The sequence below is a fragment of the Neofelis nebulosa genome, chromosome 4, assembly GCF_028018385.1.
Source record: "Neofelis nebulosa isolate mNeoNeb1 chromosome 4, mNeoNeb1.pri, whole genome shotgun sequence".
Lineage (NCBI taxonomy): Eukaryota > Metazoa > Chordata > Mammalia > Carnivora > Felidae > Neofelis > Neofelis nebulosa.
In genome coordinates this window covers 88454383-88477564 of record NC_080785.1, presented here as the reverse complement: position 1 = coordinate 88477564, position 23182 = coordinate 88454383, and the positions used below count along the sequence as shown (strand labels likewise).

Here is a 23182-nt window from a genome sequence, read left to right as displayed (position 1 = left end):
TACCCTATGAGTAAACACTTTAAAATGATTTGCATAAAAGTAGTTATAATAGCTGCTTACTATAAGCTGACCAAGGATGTCCTTAACCTGGCAACACTTAAAAAAATTGTGTACATATAGCAACATCTAATTATCTAGGGAATTATGAGTCAATTTCCTACATGATGTTATGTAAGTACTAAAACTTAACGCACTCGTTTTGGTGGAAACATTTCAGGCATTACATAAGATATGCTACCTTTTAACCTATTGGAGATCATAAAACAGTGACCCTTTAAAAGGGAATTAGAGTTGTCTCAGCTGGTTGCCTAGCCCTTAATGGAATCAGAGTGTTGGGTGCTTCTTCCACCACTTAACTCTTACCTCTGATCTGCTGTCTTGCTTGATTCATAGTTGTTGTATGGCTGTGGGGCATTTTTACCTCCCTTGTGGGACTAAAGTGCTAGCATGAGCCACTTAGAAGGGTTTTTTTTGTTTTGTTTTGTTTGTTTTATTGAGAGAGGGAGCCAGCATGGAAGGGACAGAGAGGGAGAGAGAGAGTCCTAACCAGACTCAACTCTGTCAGTGCAGAGCCTGACTCGGGGCTCAATCCCACAAACCCTGAGATAATGACCTGAGCTGAAATCAAGTCAGATGCTTAACCAACTGAGCCATCCAAGTGCCCCACAGCTTTTCTAATTGAAATTGAGAAAAAAAGAATCTTTGAATAAAGGAAAAAAATAGGAAACTGGGGGAAATGCTACCAGATTTTGTTCTCTGGGTCCCTCTTATACTCTGTAGACTACAGTGTCGATATTTGCCTAGGGATTTGAGGGTGACAACCTTCTAGGAGCCAAAAATCTTTCTCCAGCATTTGCTTACACTCTTATAACCTAAGCTTCCATATTCTTTATTAAAAAAACCTTTTTTTAATGTTATTTTTGAGAGCGTGAGCGAGTGTGAGCAGAGGAGGTGCAGAGAGGGAGACACAGAATCTGAAGCAGGCTCCAGGATCTGAGCTGTCAGCACAGACCCTGGCGTGGGGCTCAGAGTCACAGACTGTGAGATTATGACCTCAGCCAGTTGGACGCTTAACCAACTGAGCCACCCAGGTGCTCCCTAAACTTCCATATTCTTAAAAAATGTTGGTAATATCTAATTCTGTAATACTATCTTTGGCATTGATTCCATTTAGACTGGAATTTCATGTAGTGAAAGGGTCATCAGGTTTCATGCAATCTAGTGATGTTCAATCTAAGTTGGCACCAAATTTGACATTCATGGTATTTGGACAGATAATATATTTCTGTTAATGACTATATTAGAAAATGTGATTGACTCATTTGCTAATGCTTGAATGAAAAGACATTATTTTAAGTAGGCATATGTTGGTTATTTTAGTTTCAACTCTCATTTGAAATAACCCCCCAATATATGCAAGGTTAATCCTTTTCCATTGTTTTCTGTGTGCCCTCTGCCAGCATTACTTAGAGCCCCCAGTGAAACTGAGTGAGGCTCTAGGAAGATATGGACTTAAGACTGAAGATTTTTTTGTCTTGAAGCATGGAGAATCCAGATACCTCCATACTGACGATGAAAACTCTGAATGAATGTGAGCACGTGAGCTTTTAGTGAAAAAGGTATCCTCTAAGCTTCTAGGAAAGACTAAGAAATTCATGAATATTAGGATGTTTTACATTTGTAAACCACTTCTATAAGTTTGTGTTGTATGTTTTGTGTGACGGCTTGCTTGCTACTCCAAATGCCAGTTCATATAAAGAAGAGTTCAGAGGTGGGTCATTTAAATACTGAATTGGCAGAGGGGAATTTGAATCCTGTCTCAATGGTAGAAGCATTGAAATGGAATTTTTTTTAAAGGATTATGCTTTAGTGGTAGAATTTGGAAGTTAGGAAAACTGATTTTAAAGTCTTCTTTCTGTTCTTCTGGTGAAGGGCCTTCTACAGGTTAAGTCTATCTACCTAGATGGTTTGAGGCTGCACATCTAAACTTCTTAACTCACATTAGAGTAAGTGATGGAATAGACACCCACCTGCTTACAGCATTTCTTGTTGTTCTGTCCACATTAGCTTATATGCCAAATGTTGAATGATTTATTTTTTTAAGTATAAAACCACAGGAGATTGGGCTAAGTTACCATTTTTAAAGACATCATTGTTTCAAAGAGGAATAATATATTCTGTTGCACATCCCCAGTCCCCAAATCAGAAGCTGCCTGAGTTGGGCAGAGGAAGGGAGAGTGTGGTTATGAGGACATGATTGATGACATTTTCTATTTTTAATCTACAAGTCAGACCTGCTGAGCACAAAGATCACTGCAAGGAAATAGTATTTTACAAAGATAAATGCAGATCTTAAAATGTTAACAATTCCTTCTATATTCTCTTTTCTTTCCACCTACTCATCCCCCCCCCCCCCCGTTTCTTAGCTCCAACCCTCGATGTATCAATAAGATTTATAAATAATTTATGTTTTACATAATTCAGAGGTCTTATATTTTTATATTAAATGACCCATACGCACAATTCTGCTTTTACTAAGCTAGCACGGAATACTAGCAGTTTAAAAGTAATTCTGGGAATTAGGTGACCTGAGTTAGGTCCCGTAAGGGCCCTGGGATTGCTTGATTGCTCTGAACATTCCTCAGAGCCAATGAGGTACATTAGAGGCCCATCCCATCTTCCTGCTCCCCAGTCTCAGTGAAATAAATTTTATTCGCAGAATAATCAAAGTAGGTTTTTTACAGCATATGCTAAACGGGCACTATTCTATTTATTTTCACATACACATCTATGCACGCCACCTGTTAGCCACTTAATTGGAATTTTAATCCTGCTTCCACTACGGTTTTCTGTGTATCCTGCCACAAGTCACCTACACTCACTGTGCCTCAGTTTCCTCATGTGCAACAAGAGGATAATTTTGACCTACCTCCAAAAAAATGTGAATAGTGATTTTTTTAAAAAGCACTTTGAAAATATAAGGGAGAAAATTATTTCTTAAGACCTCACTGCCTACTAGAGATCTGAAAGCTAAAACTAGGCTCATGCTTTTGGTTGCGTATCGTTCCCATTGCAGATTCAAGCATCTGTACCTAGGACATGAAACACTGAGGATTAACAACTTCAGCTCATTTTGTAAATTTGGGGAGTAATAGCCAAAATAAATGTAAATGATCTTCATCAAAATTTAGCATTTTTTATCTTACAAAGATGCAAATCTGTCAGGGGGAAATGTGTGTGAATGTATGTGATTTGGAGGCACTAAAGCACAAAAAATTTCCCCGTAAGATAACCTTCAGGAAAACAAAAACTGAACCACCATAAACCTTTCATTCTGAAGGAACATTCTAGCAAGCAGATGGGAGTGGAGAAGTTAGGTTGATGGTGGATTAGCTTTGGGGCCTGGTGCCCTGACACTGGCTGTGTTCACGCAGTCACCCTCCTTCTGTTGCACGCGGCATTCAACGCGCATCTCTTGCCTCTGCTCTCTGAAGCAGACCAAGCTCATCTTAATTTGCTCCATGAATGGCCTTAACATCATTTCTGTATTCATGTGCACTGTGTAACCGCGGGGCTCTGAGCACTTTATGTTCTAGTTCCACTGAATTAGGCCTGCCTCCTCACAAGCTTTAATTTTTATTACCATTCACATTATTTCTGTGTTGACATTTTGTTAAGTACATCGAGCTTCAGGTCTCCTTGTACAGTCTCGTTCTATTGAGTGATTTCCATTGTCTCACTTAGCTACACTTGTATGTTTATGTACAAAACAAAACCAAATTTTGAAAAGCCAGATGCACTCTTTAGCCTCTATTCAGTCTAACCTCTGCGGTAATACCTTTTACTCGATCTTATTTGATCAGTTTTATTTTGCTCTTTGATTGGCACCCATTCGAACATGTGAGATTTGATTGAGGATTCCTTCTCCTGGGGAACCCCTTGATGTTCCTCCCTGCCTGGAGGGTGGGATCACCCAGTGGGGGGCAATCCTGAGAAAAGCCAAGATACGCCATGATCTGCACCAACCTAGATCCGTTTGTGTATTTTCACATTTCAGACCTAATGCTCTGATCTCCAGGAAATGGGATGATCTATTCAAACTAAAAACAGAGGAAAGAAGATGTGGGGTTTTAGAATCCAGTGCTGCCAAAGCACATTAAAGCCAAATCCTAGTTTTTATCATGTGCACACTTTGATTTTCACTAACAAAGGCAGATTTTTAAAAAAATCGTTATAAAGAAATGTGCCTTTCAGGGAATTAGTACTTTTATTCATCAGTGATGCAAACCTAAGTAGTGTTCTTAGCATATACACATTACTGCTATAGCCACCTGGGAACTTCCATGTTTTCACCTTAATACTGAATCCTTTTTCTACTATAAAAGTAATTCTTCCAAGTTTGATTTCTATATTGGGATAAGCCTGAAAATACACATTTTTCTGTTTGAGGATCTGTGACTTCCTATGGAAATCCACATATTTACGAATGAACTTAAAGTACTCGTACGGCTTTGCCTTAACTACCTGGAGTAGGAAAACTTCTGCTTGCATACTGGTTTACTTAATACTAAGCATGGTGATGGTTATGAACTTGAACATTATAAAACCTGGCTGAATGGAAATCTATTAAGTTGTTACAATAGCTTATGGAATAAAAATTTACAATATGTGAAAATCTCTAAAATATGGATGAAAATGAATAAAGTACTATCAAGAGAAAATGTGTATGAACTCTTTTCCTTTTTATTTAAAAAATTATAAAACTTATGCTCATAGTAAAATTCAGACAATTGAAGGGTAAACATAGAAAAGACCTTTCCTCAGTCCCATCTTGGTATCATTCTAGAAAATATTCTCTCTGGATGGAAGCATAAATTGTTCATTTAAAAAACACATGCCTGTTTCATGGATGCCTTTCCACATGAGCACAATCAGACTTGCTTATTTCTTCTAAGATTAGGTAAGTGACTTAACCAGTTGCCTGTGGATGGACATTTGATTATACACGGCATCTTCACAGGCTGGTGTACTGAGTGGGTGTGGTAAGGACGGGGAGGGTTTTCACCAACTCAGACTAAACTCTAATGCTGGGAACAGACTTCTGGAAGCATGTGGTATGGCTGGGCTGGGGGGTGGCCTCAAAGGCTCAGGAACTCTACCATGAGAACAAGGTCATTCCTGCGGCAGCCCCGACGAACTAATTAATCACACACTAATGGGGTCTCAGACAAGTAACTGCACATCACTTCTAAGGGCAGGTTAGCTTACACGTAAAAAAGAAAACTGTCATGTCACGTAGAGGAAATAATTGAAGTAAACTCCACAAACAGCAAAATAAAAAGACATGCTTTCAGAACAAGCTCTTCATTTGGTATCAATAAAATGGTTCAAAATAAACCAGAAGACCATGGCAAGTTATGTTGTGTTAATGTTGAAATGTTGTGTTAATGAGGAAATTACCATTTAAATTCAGCAGGTGAAAAGAATTTCAGCTCCCTTGGTAAGGAAGATGAAAAATAGGACCAATTAGAATTTTGGTAATACTGTTACCTTTTCCTTCACGTCTGCATCATGGTGATCAACTAAAGCTCTCATTTTCTGGGCACATTCTTCTCCGTATAACAGGAAAAACAGTGAACCTTTAGGGAAAGTAGGCTGCATAGCTGAACAGCCTTCTTTTTTGCAGCAGTTATTTATATTCTGAAATAGCGTAAGAACCCGAAGAAGGATCTCCTTTGCCACATGGCCGTCATAAAGGGAAAGAAATGATGAATCCACCTGAAATAGGAAACAATGACTATTATTTAAATTTTTGAAAATATTTTTCATGTATATTTTCCCACTTGAAAACTACACTGAATACATTTAAAAAAATCTTGTCACAGAAAATTATCCCTAAAATCACCTAACATAAATGTAAAATCTTAATGCACCCCTATACTGTATACCAATGGAAAAAAAGAGGCTTCATAGTTATAGCTGAAAAATTCTGTTTTCTTAGAGTCCTAGATTGTAGTCATTTGGAAAAACACCCATATCCTTTTTAAGGTCCAAGTTTCCTCAAGGGAGCTCATCAACTCCCCAGACATTTGCTGCCCACTGCACACTGTGGGCATGGGGCACATGGATGAGGTCACTGTCACAGGTTCCCTCCTTTACAGGAGTTGACGCCTGTTTGCTATCAGTACTGCCTTCGCTTTCTTCAGAACACTTATCACAGCTTTTAGTGACCTTGTTTTGTTACATATTTTTGTCTCTTCTCACAACCTCCACGAGGACAGGCACCATGCCACACGCGCCCACTGGTGTGTCCTGGCACTCAGCCCGGCATCTGGCACATCCTGGGGACTAGGTAGGTGAAGACTAGTGTTTCAGTGGATGTGAAGATACATGCGAACACAAGTAGGTCAAGTATAGGAGATGTGATGACATACTGGTACCCCAAAATGGACAGGCAGAACGATTATAATTTATATAACAATATGTCAGGGAGAACTTTTCTCTAAAATGATTTTTAAAAGGAAAATATGTTCATTACAGAAAATTTAGGAAATTCATATATAGGCAAAAAGAACCAAATAAAAAAATCTGTTAACATGTTGAGATAAATCTTTCTAGGCCAAATCTATATATTTGTATACTTATAAAACAAATATGTAAACTACTTACTTTGGCACCAAGTAGTCCTTCTGCCATGGCTGGATTTTCAGATAAATTCACAAGCAGCTTCAAAACTTGAACCTGAAATAATAATACTGGTTTGTTTCAGACCAGTGAGCATGGATTTTCCCTTCCCAGCAATACTGCCCTCTCACTGCAGTCACATTCTAAAGTCCTGCCCGGGCTTCCGGGTCTGGCTCAAATCCTTTGCCCCACAGAGCCCTCTCTGCGTGCATCTTGTGAGGGCCTCTCTCCTCTTCCACACCTGGCACACTCCGGGAGCACTTCTCACACAGCAGGCTTATTTAAACCTTACTTTTTCAGGTACATCGTCAGGGAAGAGATCCTAAATGTCTCATTGCCTACCCAACCCCCAACCCATGGTAATAAACTTAACATCTGTTACATAAATGAGCTTTATTATGATTACTGGTAAGTGAAATACGATCTTTGGAACAAAAAGAATCTCTCAAAGCTTGGTTTATTTCTATTTAAAGTATGAAAATCTTGGAGCAGTTCAGTTACCAAGACTAGATAAAAATATGGCCCTTTTCTTTTTAGTAGGTTACTATGAACCTTTGAGCTGATCTTTTTTTATATGAAAAATATGTTAAAATCTTTCAAATAGGCAGTGATAAAAATAATCAGCAAACAAATGTTAACTTCTAGCAGACTAGCTAGAATACCAGCATTCCCATCACTTATAACTGGTCAGTATAGTAGACCCCCTATCTGCAAGGGATACATTCCAAGACCCCCAGCACATGCCTAAAATCATGGACAGTATCAAACCCTATATATACTATGTTTTTTCCTACACATACATACCTAGGATAGTTTAATTTACAAATTAGGCAAAGTAATAGATTATCAATAGTTAATAAAATTCCAGTAATGTGCTATAACAAGTGAATGTGATCTCTCAACATATCGTTTGAATTTTAGTGTTTGTGAAGTGAGCACTCTCAGAGTATATTGTTCTGTGCTCATCCTTATTTTTAAATTTTTTTTTTTTTAAACATTTATTTATTTTTGAGACAGAGACAGAGCATGAACAGGGGAGGGTCAGAGAGAGGGAGACACAGAATCTGAAACAGGCTCCAGGCTCTGAGCTGTCAGCACAGAGCCCGACGTGGGGCTCGAACTCACAGCCCTCACGGACCGCGAGATCATGACCTGAGCTGAAGTCGGCCGCTTAACCGACTGAGCCACCCAGGCGCCCCTCATCCTTATTTTTTTAATGTTTATTTTTGAGAGAGAGAGAGAGAAAGAGAGCAAGTGCAAGTGGGGAAGGAGCAGAGGGAGAATCCCACTGACAGTGCAGAGCCTGATGTGGGGCTCGAACTCACGAACCATGAGATCATGACCCGAGCCAAAGTCAAGAGTCAGATGCTTAACTGAGCGAGCCACCCAGGTGCTCCTCACCCTTCTTATGAGGTAAGGTGATAAAATGCCTACGTGACAAAATGAAGTGAGGTGAATGACACAGGCATTTTGATTATTTGGCTACTAGTGACGTTCTGATGGTAAGTCAGAAGGATCATCCACGTCCCAAATGTGGTTGACAGCAGATAACGAACTACGGAAAGTGAAACCACAGATAAGGGGGGACTACTGTAAAAACATCATCAAATACAATTCCTATTTACAAACAACAGTCATATAAAGCTATACTTTGTAAAAGACACCTGAAATTACACAAAGTGAGGAGTGGGGAGTGGCGAAGGTGCTCCCCACCAGACCTGGGAGGGAACCTATATCTTTATTTGAGAAGACTTTTTTTTTTTTTTTGAGAGCACAAGCCAGGGAGGGGAGAGCAAGGGGGACAGAGGATCTGAAGTGGGCTCTGCGCTGACAACAGCGAGCCAGATGTGGGGCCTGAACTCATGAACCATGAGAGATCAACACCTGAGCTGAAGTCGGAAGCTTAACCAACTGAGCCACCCAGGCGCCCAGGAGACTTTTTTTTTTTTTTTTACATAGGCACTCTGTGTTTCTATAGAACATTTTGAAAAAGTGATAGAAAAGCACAAAGGAAAAGGAAATTCACCCATATTTCCGTGACTAGAAACAATCACTATTAAGTTTTGGTATTTTCTTTCTGGTCTTTTTATATACCTATCCTATCTATGCACATATTCCTTTGATTATGTTGTACATACTAATTTGTTAAAGAGGATAAAACGCTTTGCTTAATTTTATTTATCAACTATTTAAAAAATTTTTAAATGTTTATTTTGAAAGAGAGAGAAGAATCCCAGGCAGGCTCCATGCTCAGCGTGGAGCCTGATCCCCCAACTGCAGACGACTGAGGCACCCAGGCGCCCCCACCACTGTGCTTTTATAAAAGACCTACATAATTAGTACCTGTTTCTCTATCCAAAAGAAATCCAAAGAGGATTTTCGCTTTTACAAAAAAAAAAGGCAAAAAATGAAAACAGGGTTGGGTGCTTGTTTTGCAGCCAGCATTAGTGGGGGCATCATGCACCCCGGAGCTCCTCTCGTCATCTCAGCATCAAGCAGCCATAGCTTTGAACTGTGCCTGTGAGCATCTGCGCTTTATCTTGATTTATTTTGTGCATCTGTGAGCAAGATTTGTTCCACGCTATCAGAAAAGCCTGAGAGAGGTTTTTTCTTGGGTCTGGGACCACTCAAAACTTTTTCCATATGAATTAATGCTAAGTGCTGCTTCGCGTCATGCCATTTTGGCTTACGAAAAGATTTACAGGAACGCCCTACTTTCAGGTAGCAGGGGAGACCTGTGTTTGTATTTTGGTTTGAACCATGTTAAGCTCTTTCTCTTATCACGTGTGCCCTCTTGTGGTGACTCCATGACATTTCTTTCAAGCCATTAGTTCTTTGCTCTCACTGGAGATTTAACAAACACAGGGTTTATTTATGTTAATCTTCCATTACTTATACTTGGTTAGGAATCACTGCTGTACCCAAAAGATTATTATAGGATGGTCAGACCTCTTATTAAAAATAAGATTTCTAGGGGCGCTTGGGTGGCTCAAGCGGAGCAGCACTCTTGATCTTGGCTCAGGTCATGCCCCTGCATTAGGCTCCATGCTGAGAGTGTGGAGCCTGCTTAAGATTCTCTCTGTCTCCCCACCCCTCTCCCCGACTCATGTGCTCTCTCTAAAAAATAAATGAGAAAAAAATTAAGTAAAAGATTTCTAAAAATAAGTTTTCATTTTGGTGGTTATTTACTAAGAAAATACCTAAAACGGGTACATTTTCTCACAAGTGGATTATTGTCCATTAGCAGCTCATTTGTAAGTTGGAACTTTGCATTCACTTTTTATGGAAAAATGATGTTATAATTGGGGTCAGGTTCCCAGACAGACCAAAAAAGCAAATTTTCTATCCCAGAAATGCTGTACTAGGCAATGGAATGGAAAAACAAAACAAAAATAGAACATACTATTGTGGTGTGAGTCACCTTCTAAAAAAGTCATAAAATATATTAAAACACAGACCATGTCTGAGACAGATCCATACAGCCCCAAGGCCAGACTCGCCTGGCTCGAAACTCAGCGTTTCTCCTGAGGTTTTGGGTAAAGCAGCTGCAGACTGGGGAGAGGAGATCTGTCCTATATTTGTGATGCTACTGGGAACAGGGAAGGGTTTCCATGGTGCCTCAGAGGCTGGAAGTTACCTTGCTCCCCTGGGGAAAGAGATGTCGATGGGTGCTTATGTTTTGGAAACTGCATATGAATGGAGCATACTGCAAAAATACTGCTAATAAGATTATTACATTTAATGTTCAGTGCCTTTGGGTAAATCTTAGACCAGATCCAAATAAGTCTGGCTACTGGCAATGTGGAAAGTCTGGAACAAATTTTAAAAGGACTGTAGTGAGGCTCTCCTCATCACATTTGATAACCTCAGACATAAAGGTTATGATGATGTTGAATATTTGAGGTATGGCTTCAGTGATGTTGAATATTTGGGGTATGGCTTCACGTTTAGTCCTTCTAAAATGCTCATGTTTTTCTTTCAACCGTGCCAGAGAACACTGACCAATATAGTAAAACGCTGATGAATGACCAACCCAACTAATCGGAACCTTTGGTTAGTCTACCTTCTGTTTTTATGCTGTTTCTCAAAGAATGGCACTTGAGAAAAATGCCCACTAATATGAGGGGTTTACCCAAGTTACTTTCATGGGGTGTTTCCTGAGATCCTACTTAATTCAGGTTAGTCTCTGTTACCTCCTACCATCTACACAACTGGTCAAAATCAAGCACCGAGACATCTATTACTAATTTAAAAGTGGTTTTCAAAAGATTTTTCAGCAAATAATGTCTAAATCAAAAAAATGTTTCTAACCCCAGGCTAAGCAAAAATTCAATCAACCAGCATTAACTCAGAGACTCATTTTACTCAATTATGTATAATTATACCTGGTGGTGGGGGGAGCCACCCATGTCACCTCAGTAAAAGGCAAACTGGTTTTCAGAAAATCAAACAAATGTCAATCTATGGATAAGTGAAATAACAGATTTTCACAAATTAATTTTAAAATTGAATATTTGGGGATAAACATAATTAACTTTCTTGGGTCCATGAAAAGCCTTTTAATAAACTTTCAATTCCAGGGACGCCTGGGTGGCTCAGTCAGTTAAGTGTCTGACTTCATCTCAGGTCATGATCTCGCAGCTCATGGGTTCAAGCCCCGCATCGGGCTCTGTGCTGACAGCTCAGAGCCTGCAGCCTGCTTTGGATTCTGTGTCTCCCTCTCTCTCTGCCTCTCCCCCGCTTGCACTCTGTCTCTCTCTCAAAACTAAACAAACTTAAAAAAAAATAAAAATAAAAAACTTTCAATCCGAGTCTTAATAAACTTGATGCAATAGTTCCTTGCACTTCCAAGTCATAACCGTTTCATTCGTACCTTGGTACTTCCGTTTCCTGTAAGCAACACATGGAACAGGTCTGTGATGTAATTGTGAAGCATGTGCTGGTGGTCGTTTGTAACTGTCATGTTTGTTAACAATCTCAGTCCAGCCAGCTGCACAGCAGAGTCCAGGGGACCAGAGAGGACATCCTTACAAACTTGATTGATGTATACCTAGGGGGAAAGAAGTGAGCATCTTAATTCTCCAAAAGTCTGTCTGTTAAATAGTAACTTTTCTGCCCAGTGGAGCAGGGCAGTTGTTCAGGATGAGACTGGCTCCTCAGAAAAGACATTTCTATCCAGCCCTTGAACTTGGGGAACTTTTTTGATTTTTAAAGCTACCTTTGGGTAGCTTTTTTGTTAATGCCAGGCAATGTGCGAGCATTTTACAAATATACCTGACTTAATCCAGAAGAGGATGGCCATTTTACAGATAAGGACAAGTCCTCAAGGAACTTGGATCCCCAGCCCAATATCAAGCCAGCTGGTAGGGGAGCAATGTCCAATTCCAGAGACCATGCTCTCAACACCAGTGGTCTCTCAATTATTGGGGGCCTCCCAACTCAGTCTACCTTTCTGTGTTAACTGGTCTAGGCACACTAGGACCAAGGAGGAAGACATGTCTGGCCATTTGGCATCAAGGTAAGTATCTTAACAATAGGACCCTATCCTTACCAAGTAAAGAAGAGAGGAAACAGTGAAAGAATTTTTCTCTAGGGTTAGTTCTATCAAAAGGTGAGGGAAAACTCTTTGGCCCAGTTTTCTTATTTACATAGTTTATGCATACAAATTCCTCCTTCCTGATACTGTTAACTGCCACTGGCAAAACAAAATGCAAACAGTACAGGAGTACTATTTCACACATGACAGAATTGAACCCACCGGTGATGGAAAGTTTTCTGAAACTGTTTTCTATTTCTGGCCAGGATCTTTCCAGCTTGGAAAAACTAGGTCTCACAGATAATTACTATTCACTTAACTAAAAACTCCACCAGAAGTTCTAACTGCTAAAGAAAAAAAAATTCCTAATATGAAATGCTAAGAAATTATCAATTGTCCCATAAGCCAATTCTAAGTTTTTTAAAAAACTGAAGGTATCCATGGTACCATAGAAACTAGAGTAATGGCAGTAAAGTAAAGAGAGACTAGATTTTTAGTGTTGTTTCAGATCTGATATAAGTCACCTGGCTCTCTTTGGCCAGAATTTCATCACATACCCACCCATCCTTAGAAAAAAAAAGGGGGGGGGGACATTTCTTTAGCTCTTTATAAATCATATATCTTCATAAGAGGCTGATGTCTTTCAAAGCATTTCCTAAAATGCATTGAGCATTTTTCTTTTTTTTAATGTTTATTTATTTTTGAGAGAGCGCACAAGCAGGGAAGGGGCAGAGACAGGGACAAGGAATCTGAAGTAGGCTCCAGGCTCTGAACTATCAGCATAGAGCCTGACCTGGGGCTCAAACTTGCGAACCACAAGATCATGACCTCACCCGAAGTCAGATGCTTAACCAACTGAGCCACCCAGGTGCCCCAATATTATTTTCTCTGAGTCTTTTCACCGGTTCAATTTTAGCAACAAGATCACCAGATGGGCCACCTTGGTCATTCCTGGAGCTGTGCCCACCTCCCCTTGCTCCTTTCTCTTGGAATTCCCTCCCGCCCCAACTCTGCTTCTAGAAACCAGACATTCTTCAGAGCCAGGTTGTACTCTTTTACAAAACTTTTGGATGAGATCTCGTCCTTCTATGTACTCAACAATGTTTTACTTACATTTTTCCTTTAAGTACTTCATGTTCTGCCCTGCATCATGCCTGTTTATGGAGTTGCCTTCTCTCCCCTAGCTTTCTTAAAACAAGAGTTAATTGTGTTCATTTCTAAACTCTGTACCACAAAGCAGGAGCTCAATGAATGCTGAAAAAAACAGAAGTTCCTAATTTATTTTATCTTTCTGCTGATATTATCAGACTCTGACCAGTTTCCTTTACCACACTTGGATTAAAACGAACACCAGGAGTGCCTGGGTGGCCCAGCTGGTTGAGCGTCTGACTTCAGCTCAGGTCATGATCTCACGGCTTGTGAGTTCAAGCCCCACGTCGGGCTCTGGTGCTGACAGCTTGGAGCCTGGAGCCTGCTTCGGATTCTGTGTCTCCCTCTCTCTCTACCCCTAACGCACTAGCATTCTGTCTCTCAAAAATAAATAAACATTAAAAAAAAAAAAACGAACCCCAAACTCAAAAGCATAAGGCACCTCTTACTGCCTGGTTCAGATTCCTCCTTCCTCTGCCTTATTCTCCATAAAAAATGGGCAGAGGACCTGAATACATATTTTTCCAAAAGATACACATATGGTCAATAGATAAATGAAAAGATGCTCAATATCACTAATCTTCTGGGAAATCACTAATCTTCTGGGAAATACAAATCAAAACCACAGTGAGGTCATATCTCATACCCAGAATGGCTACTGTCAAAAAAAAAAGTCTTGGCAAGGATGTGGAGAAAAGGGAATCCTGTGCACTGCTGGTGGGAATGTAAATGGTACAGCCACTATGGAACGCAGTATGGAGAGTCCTCCAAATATTAAATATACAACCACCATACGATCTAGCAATTCCAGTTCTGGGCATTTATCTGAAAACGGCAAAAAGAATAATTTGAAAAGACATATGTACCCACTATGTTCACTGCAGCATTATTCTTAACAGCCAAGACACAGAAATAACCTGTGGTGACAGGTGAATGAATAAAGCACATGTGGTCTATATGCAATCGAATATTATTCAGCCATAAAAAGGAAGGAAATCCTGCCATTAGCAACCAATGGATAGACCTTGAGAACATTATGCTAAGTGACATGACAGAAAAAGACAAATACTGAAGGTATCTTTTATATGTAGAATCTAAAAAAGCTGAACTCACAGAATTAGAGTAGCGTGGTGGTTGCCAGGGGCTAAGGGATGAAGGAAATGGGGAGATTTTGGTCAAAAGGCACAAGCTTCTAGGTATAAGATGAGTAAGTTCTGGGAGCTGATGGATAACAGGGTGACTATACTGTATTATATACTTGAAAGGTGCTGAGAGAGTAGATCTTAAATGTTCTCACCACACACACACACACAAAAGGTAATTATGTGAAGTGATGGAGGTCCTAGGTAACACCATAGAAGACTCACACATTTGTGATTTCAGCTAACTTACCTTTATCTTCACTTGATTTTCAACATTCACACTCAGGTTATTCAGTGCATTTAAAGCTTTCTCTTTAATACTGTGGTTGGGATTGTTGATTTTGCTTCCAATGATTGGAATACCACCCAATTCACGAATAATGACCTAAGAGGGAAAAAAACGAGGACCATCACTTCAATATGCACCCCCTTCATCAAACTTTTTGCTTCTACAAATACAAATAAAAATTAATGACCCTTTGGGAATACCTTTCCTATGCACAATCTGTATTTCTTATTTTACTTATTTATTTATTGTTGAGAGAGAGTGAGACAGACAGAGGGTCCAAAGCAGGCTCTGTGCTGAGAGCAAAGAGCCCAGTGCAGGGCTCAAACCCACGAACCGCGAGATCACAACCTGAGCTGAAGTCGGAATCTTAACTGACTGAACCACCCAGGTACCCTTGTAATTCTTATTTTAAAAAAAAATTATTAAATTTTATTAAAATTAAATTTCCATAAGTTTATAGGTAAGAAAATAGATTGGAAATAAATTACGATACACAGTTATTTAAAAACTAGAGCTTGGAGATATACAATGAAGATTTGCAGAGCTACTTAAATGATCTCAAAGCAATTTACAAATGATTTTCCTCTGAAATAAGTTCTGGGACTTTCCTATTATAGGCAAATTTGGAAAAGTGTTATGCTTTGCTAAACTGTATTCTTTGGAACACAAATCCCTCAAGATATTAATAGATGTTCCATTAAGAAAAAAAAAGGTTTCATGGTTAATTTTGAGAAACTCTGTGTATATTAAGTGCAAACATTTCTTTATTGTGAAGCATTCATATATTCATCATGTGCACTGGGAATCTCCAAGAGGGGACCATTCAATATAGCATTTCCATGAACTGTACACAAAATAGAGGGAAGAGTGGGGTCAGAGGAAACACCTGTCAACACCTGGAAGACTTGGGAGTTCCACACAATTTGGGAAATGATACCCAAATTTCTGAAGAAATAATAATCTGGGGGATTTCTCACCATCAGTTGCAACACTCTGCTACTACTATGCGCCTTTGTCCTCAACATTAAAAGATGCATTAACTGCTTCTATTCTTACAAGAAAAGTAAGCTGAACATTACTCCTGTTGGGCCAAAACATGCCCTTCTATGAGAAAAAGAACAAAAGAGTATCTTGCCATCATCCATTTTTTACCAACAGCCCCAAGCCCTACTCTACTGTCCAGAGTGGGCTCAGCACTGGGAGAAAAAGAAACCCCCTGTGCAATCCAGGTTCTTCCCAAAGAACTGCGATTACTAGAAAACAGATTTTTGTTTGTTTGTTTTAACTATCCTACTAAAGTAGATGAAGGCACTGTAATTTACGACCAGGGGCACCAACTTCCATTAGCCAAGAAAACACTCGTTCAAGCAGTGGCTACAGACACACTCTTCAAGCTACAGTTTGTTTCAGAGAGATATGAAACAATGGCATCAGAAACAGCACTATATAGGCATGCTAACAGTCACCATCTGTTGTTTTTGTTTGTGTGACGCTCCCCTCTGCCCGGGGGGCAGACAGAGCACCTCTTTTCTACCATTTAGTCTCCAATGGGACGGCTGGGTGAACGTGCTCACACCCACCACATCCATCCCCTGCTGTCTGGCCGTGAGATGCTCACGTGAGTCAAGCCTTGCTACCCATGGCCCGGGGAGCCTTATTAGCACAGCACCTGACCCTGGCTGAGCATCCACCTTTCAGGGATGGAGGCTTGGGTGGCCAGTGGCTTTCTTTCCATCCTGTGAAGAAAACTTTTTTGTGGCCAAAGAGGTAAAAAACCAATATACAAAAAGAAGCAGGGATAAGCACAGCCAAAAGATGGAGGGAGGGAGAGCTCTGATAATGCATTCCGGAATTTTAAATGTTTCCACTTGTGCCTGAAGCCAGTGCTATTCTTGGATGTCCAAGTTAACAGAGCTCAGTATTTTCCTTTTTGGTTTAAAATAATTTAAGCTGGGGGCACCTGGGTGGCTCAGTCATTTGAACGTCCCACTTTGGCTCAGGTCATGACCTCACGGTTCGTGGGTTCGAGCCCCGTGTCAGGCTCTGTGCTAACAACTCAGCCTGGAACCTGCTTCAGACTCTGTGTCTCCCTCTCTCTCTGTCCCTCCCCCACTCATGCTGTCTCAGTCTCTCTCTCAAAAATAAATAAATATTAAAAAAAATTTTTTAAATAATTTAAGCTGAGTTCTGTCACTTGCAACTGAAAGAATATGAGTAATCAACAAATATTTTTTATGTCTCCCTATAAATCTCAAAAGTTTTACAGTAAACCTTATCATGCTGGAAAAAACTTGACTGAAATAGAATGTAAATTCAACATAGTTTTCATGACAAAGTTAATGAAAGGCATTAGTTAAAAACCATTCCAATTTTTTTTTTTTTACTTTTTCTCCGTGGGAGTAATAGAGAGAAGGTAACATTCAAATTGAGCTAGAGAGACTTAGTGTTACCAAGCCGCTATTGGTAGAAGGTAACATTGGTTAGTGGTTGTTAGCAATCAAGGGCCCACCTGCATCAGAACTACCCCCACGAGACTTACATATAATAGAAGGCATGTACTTCAATGTTAGATGCTTTCACTTTTCAACTACAACAAGGTTGAGTTTCAAATAATTTAAAAAGCCATGCAATACTAAATGTGGTGTAGATAACATTTATCTACTAACCAACGTGATGCCTGTGATGAACTTCAAGGGGACCTCAAATCCCAGTAACACTATGTCACTATTAGGATGTGCTTTTCAGGAGCAAACATTATGCTGTAGGGATACATCCCCACACTGTATATATGAGGAAAGTGAGGCTCTGGGATTAAGTACCTTATCAGGGTCACAATTACTGCTAGGGTGTAAGAATGGGAGGCACCCATTCTGAGACTAGATACTTACTTGGTTAGCTGAAAAGGCTGCATTGTTACCCAGAGTGACCAAAGCTCTTTCGATAATTATAGGATCATCAGTGGACTCAAGCAGGTAGAGGAGTTTCTGAAGCTGGTCAACATTTAGTATATCATCGTATGAACCATCGGTTAAATCTTCTGCAGAAGAACAAAGTTATTTAAAACTCTTTAAAATCAATAGGAGATTAAGGGATTTTTATTTTTATTATTTTGAGAAAGAAGAAAGTGAGGGGAGGGAGGGAGGGAGGGAATCTTAAGCAGGCTCCATGCCCAGTGTGGAGCCTGACATGGGGCTCAATACCACAACCCTGGGATCATGATCCGAGACAAAATCAAGAGTCAGATGCCTAACCGACTGAAACCCCCTCCCCCCAAGTGCCCCTAGATAATATTTTTGAACAATATTGAATGCATACTCTGATGCCAGGCACAGTTTTAAGCATGTCATCTACTTTATCTCATTTAATGTTCCAGTAACCTTTGGAAGAAGATACCATTATAATTCTCAATTTACAGATGGTAAACTGAGGCTTACAGACATTAAGAAATTAGCCAATGGTTACTTGGTATTTCTTTCCTAGTAAGGCACTGCATGCTGAAACATTTTCTACTTCTTTTAAAAATCAGGTACACCTGTCCAATGGAACCCTTGCCTAGAGGCATAGATTATTGAAGGAAAAGGGTTTGCATTAAGCAGATGTTTTCTGATCACAATTTTAAGAATACCTCAGGCTGGAACAAAGTTATGGGAGTAAGCCAATCATGCTGCTAGTGCGGCATTTTTGTTTGGTTGGGATTCTAGATGCTAGAATAACAGTCTTGCTGGGGACAAGGACAAAAGCAAAGCTCTTGTTTTGAGTAGAGCTAGAGCAGCTGAATACTGGATCTGGTCAGTGACTTTTAGAATTTATAGCTCTATCTTAAAAGAACCCCACAACTATATTTACAGAAATTACCACAGGAAGAATAGAAACCATTTTATAACACCATCATTGTGTGTTCGTTCCTGAAAAATGAACCTATGATTACAGGTTAGACAGTAGACATGTCCACAATTCACTGCCAGGGGAGGGGCAGCCTACAATAGTTGCTATATGATGTCATATCTGTGCCTTTAAAAACATATATTTATTTTGAAAGAGAAAGAGAGGGAGACAGAGGATCCAAAGCAGCCTCTATGCTGATAGGACAGAGCCCGATGCGGGGCTTGAACTCATGAACTCTGAGATCATGACCGGAGCAGAAGTTGGAAGCTCAACTGAGCCACCCAGAAGCCCCTGTGCCTTTTCGTTTTTAAAATAGATACCAAATTATTAAAGGTGGTTATCTTTGGGTGTTGGATTTTGAATGACTTGTTTTCTATCCTGTGCTTAGGAATACTTTTTTTTCTTTTTCGCAATAAATATGTATCACTCCTGTAATGAAAATTAAGTACAGTAAAACCTTGGAATGCAAGTAACTTGTTCTGAGAGTGTTCTGCAAGATGAGCAAACATTTCTAATATATTCTAACTTGATAAAAGAGCAATGTCTTGCAATGCAAGCAGTATGTGATGCCAAATGTCACATGATCACAACTGAGCCAATGGTGTTCTCCCTCTCTCACTGCAGGATTGTGGGTGATCATCTCCCATGTTCAGATGCTCAGCCTCAGGCTGCGGTGTTTGGCAGAAATCAGTGAATTTTCAGAACATTGGAAGGTGCTCACAACTGGCACTAGTGTATTTTTTGTTGCTTCAAAGCGCCTGTGGACAGTCCTTCACTTTTCCGTATTAAGAGTAAGCTTAGGAATGCTTGCTTCATTCTAGGTCAGGCTGCCTGCAGATATAGACCCTGTCCTCTGCTGCCTTACATTGCCGGTTACATTAAATACAGTATATGACCAGGGTTTATTAATACTGTACTATAGTCAACATCCATGCGAGCGTATACAATGGCCCCATGCAGAAAAAGGTCGGAAAAAAGGTGGTAAGGAGATGATTACTTTTGAAGAAGGAAATCTCACACTGAGAAGTATGAAGGAGGTGTGCAAGTGGCCAAAATTCAAGAAGTCAAAATTCAAGAGGTGGCCGAGATTTTATAAGAAGCCGATGTCCGCATCTCGTCTGCAGAGGAGGAGGAGGAGGAGAAAGAGGCAGAGGAATCCCTCACTTCAAATGAAATTAGGGAGATATGTCAAATGTGGGAAACTGCAAAATTTTGTAGAAAATCACCACCCAAATAAGGCTGTAGCAGTGTGAGCAATGAATCTGTTTAACGACAATGCAATGTCACATTTCCGCAAAATCCTCAAAAGGAGGCAAAAGCAAGGGTCATTGGCTAGGTTCCTTGTTAAAGTTGCATGAAAAAAGGATTCTACAGAGCCAGTAGACAGCAGTGACTCTGTTAGTGATCGTGAAAGTCATTCTCCACAGTAATCCTCCTCTCATCTCCCTCACACCAGCCACGAAGGTTGTCAAAGGTAAGTGCAGGTTAATTAATTTTTCTTTATATTTTGTATTTTATTATTTTGCATATTACAGTATTGTAATCATTTTTATATGAATATTTTTCGGTTGTGGAATGAATCATCTGAGTTTCCATTATTCCTTATGGGCAAATTCTCTTTGATATACAAATGCTTTGGATAAAAGCATGTTTCCAAAACGAATTATGCTCTCAAACCAAGGTTTTATATACTGTATAATGTCACATATATAGAATCTAAAAACAAACAAAAAATGAGTTAGTCAATAGAGATTGGGGTTGCTGGAGGCAGGCGAAGGGGGAGTGTAAAATGGATGAAGGTGGTCAGAGTACAAACTGAGTTTAAGATAAATCAGTCTTAGGCATGTAATGTACAGCTTGGTGACTACAGTTAGCAATACTGTATCGTATACTTGAAAGTTGCTAAGAGAGTACATCTTAAAAGTTCTCATCTCAACAAAAAAATCTGTAACTTTTTGAGGTGAGAGATGTTAACTAAACTTACTGTGATTGTTCGGCAATATGTACAAATACATAAATCAAATACATCAAATTGAATCAAATATATATACCATATATTTGATATCAAATACATACATATCAAATCATTATACTGTATACCTATCACTAGTACAAAGTTACATGTGAATTATATCTCAATTAAAACAAAAAAGATCATCTTCTGAAATCTAAGGTTGATGCTAAAAAAATGGGTACTTCTCAAGTCTTCTTCAAAAATAAAGGTGAGTAGCTTCAGGAGGAAGGGGCCATGAGCAACTTATTTTGTAAATTGCCTGACCTAAGGTAATGGTGACTTTGGAAACTGGTAAAATTAAGTTTAAAAGTAACACTATCCGCGTTTACCAGGTTAAGAAGGTATCTGAAGTCCAGGCCACCAGACCAATTACCTATATGGAAATCTCTCAAGGACAACAAATTAGGCTGTAAGTAAAGGTAAATAAAGATCTTTAAAAAAAAAATTGTTTTCCTTTGTGCCAAAAGGAACTACACTTTCCCTCTATTCTGTTTTCTTAAGAGTGTTTCCTTGAGCAAAGTGGTAAAGCTGACCCTGGAACAAGGCAGGCGCTAGGAATGCCAATGCCTGAGAAGTTGAAAATCCATGTATAACTTTGGACTCCCCAAAACTTAACTACTAACAACCTGCCATTAACTGGAAGCCTTACCGAAAACAGTCATTTAACATATATTCTGTATGCTCTAGGTCTTATATGCTGTATTCTCATAATAAAGAAAATCATAAGAAAAATACATTTTCAGAATTGTACATATATTTACTGAAGAAAATATGCTTGTAAGTAAACCTGCACAGTTCAAACCCTGGTTGTTCAAGAGTCAGCTATAACTGTAAATCCTCTGTCTCTTTGACATAAATGAACATCTTTTTAAAGGCTAAGTAACCCTCTTGTCAGTTTACAATGCAACAAAGTGTTTCTTAGAGGCTTTGGGACTATCTGTTTGAAATGTAAGCATCAAGAAAGATGAAGCCCTAATCTCTGAGTTTAGCCTTGGCACCTGGCTCCCTGTTGTCACCTCCTGTTTATCCTAAAGATACTGAGAAGTCTTATTTTTCCTCTGGATAAAGGCAATTAGCTAACACACATAGTCACCCCAATTACTAGTGAATATATGATGAACTATGTGTAGCAAATGGTGTTGTCGAGTCCGCTTAAGGACATGTTAATCTTGCAAACAGGCAGGTAATATGAAATAGATTTTTATCTGCCTGGGTACATAAAAGAGTGAGCACTCTTTTTCAATCCCATTAGCAGATTGCCTGTGACGACTCGGCAATCTAGTTTAATACTTATTCAACAATAAAACTCTTTAGTTCTTTTGTCTATTTGTAGAGAGGAATTTCTTAGTTGGTAGTTTTACTTTTAATTATTTCTGTAACAGCGTCCATGACCTGAAATATTCCTCCAGAACATTCAGCAAATCCTCAGAATCCCGAATGCACCAATCAACTTTTGGATGGCAATTTAACCACACACTTTGTTCACCAGGAGGGTACCCTCCCATGCAGACAACTGTTTCAACTGATATATACACCTGTGTCTGTACTTCCAGAATCTCTCTGCAACTTTGTGTATGAACCAGTGACATCAAGGTACCTCCCCTCGGAGGCTGGGCCCAATGCAGGCAGAGATAATCCTCAAGGGTTCCTTCTTCCAGGGCAAGTCCAAGCACAATTTTATCATCTACCGCTCCAAGGCCAGCAAAACCCGGGCCACAGTAGGGACAATCCCTTTGGTAACACAGAGTCCGGGAGCAAGCTTTAACGTGAGGAATAATCGACATGATTTTGAGAAACCTAATCAACCCTCCGCTGTGACGCCGCACTCAGGCAGGAAAATCGGGGCAACTTTTCATCCCACGATTTTGAACCAAATGGAGGCAAGGGGCGGCTCAGAACCCTACCCGCACCCAGTCAAGCGGACGATCCGCCCTCTGCACCTGTGGTTCTCGACCTTGTACTTCTCACGAATCTCCCTCCCGCTCTCCCTCCTCCAGCTCGGCTGCTTTCTCTGCAAGCACGGGAGAGCCACGAGCGCCAGCAGTCTTCAACCCGCACCCTCGGGATAACACCGAGGCCCCGCCGGCCGTCCCCGGCCACCTGCTGGGCACCCCTGCGGCCTCACCTGCGGAGCGCGAGGGGCGCAGCCTAAGCCCGCGGTCGCCTTGCCGCTGGCCCCGCGTGAGCTTGTAAATGCAGTAGCAGGCGCCGGCCCCGAGGACCAGGCCCGCCGCCACCCAGCCCACGTGCCGGGAGCGGCCCATGCTACAGCTGGGGCTGAGGCGCAGCGCTGGGCCTGGCGCGGGAGGCTCCGAAGCAAGCGGGTCCCGCCGCCACCCCAGCGCCAGCCGAAGGACGAGAAAGGAAATGGGGCTTGAGCTCCGCCTCCCGGAAACGGCCCTGCTAAAATAGTAAAACCGCCCACTCCGGCCCCCAAGCGTCCAGGCCGCTCGGCAGAGGAGGGGCGGGGGGCAGGGCTATGT

At 40.4% G+C, this 23182-nt stretch overlaps 2 protein-coding genes across 5 annotated transcripts in view; one reads left to right on the top strand and one right to left on the bottom strand.

Moving 5' to 3' along the window:
* NAPEPLD (N-acyl phosphatidylethanolamine phospholipase D) overlaps positions 1-4721 on the top strand; it is a 46971-nt gene extending 42250 nt beyond the window's left edge. For 3 of the 4 annotated variants that reach the window (XM_058725331.1, XM_058725328.1, XM_058725330.1), the window contains exon 5: positions 1461-4721. In XM_058725331.1, coding sequence (XP_058581314.1) covers positions 1461-1589 — 129 coding nt within the window. In that variant the 3' untranslated portion in view covers positions 1590-4721. The remainder of the gene's footprint in view (positions 1-1460) is intronic. The other variant, XM_058725327.1, reaches the window with a different exon arrangement.
* ARMC10 (armadillo repeat containing 10) lies at positions 4722-23180 on the bottom strand. The gene is made up of 6 exons (XM_058725333.1): positions 22825-23180; positions 17689-17837; positions 14762-14896; positions 11558-11734; positions 6670-6741; positions 4722-5778 (listed from the first exon to the last, which is right to left on the bottom strand). Exons 1-6 carry the CDS (start codon positions 22961-22963, stop codon positions 5527-5529), a joined length of 924 nt encoding a protein of 307 aa, XP_058581316.1. The 5' UTR covers positions 22964-23180; the 3' UTR covers positions 4722-5526.
* Between the last annotated feature and the right edge of the window lie 2 nt (positions 23181-23182).

What these genes read in the sequence shown, in the direction of transcription:
- ARMC10 (XM_058725333.1), bottom strand. Translation starts at nt 22,963, where the DNA reads ATGGGCCGCTCCCGGCACGTGGGCTGGGTGGCGGCGGGCCTGGTCCTC. An exon ending in CAGCCTTTTCAGCTAACCAA is followed by an intron (nt 14,897 to 17,688) that starts GTAAGTATCTAG and finishes TTTCCCTCTTAG; the next exon opens with GTCATTATTCGTGAATTGGG. An exon ending in AAAATCAAGTGAAGATAAAG is followed by an intron (nt 11,735 to 14,761) that starts GTAAGTTAGCTG and finishes CTTTCCCCCTAG; the next exon opens with GTATACATCAATCAAGTTTG.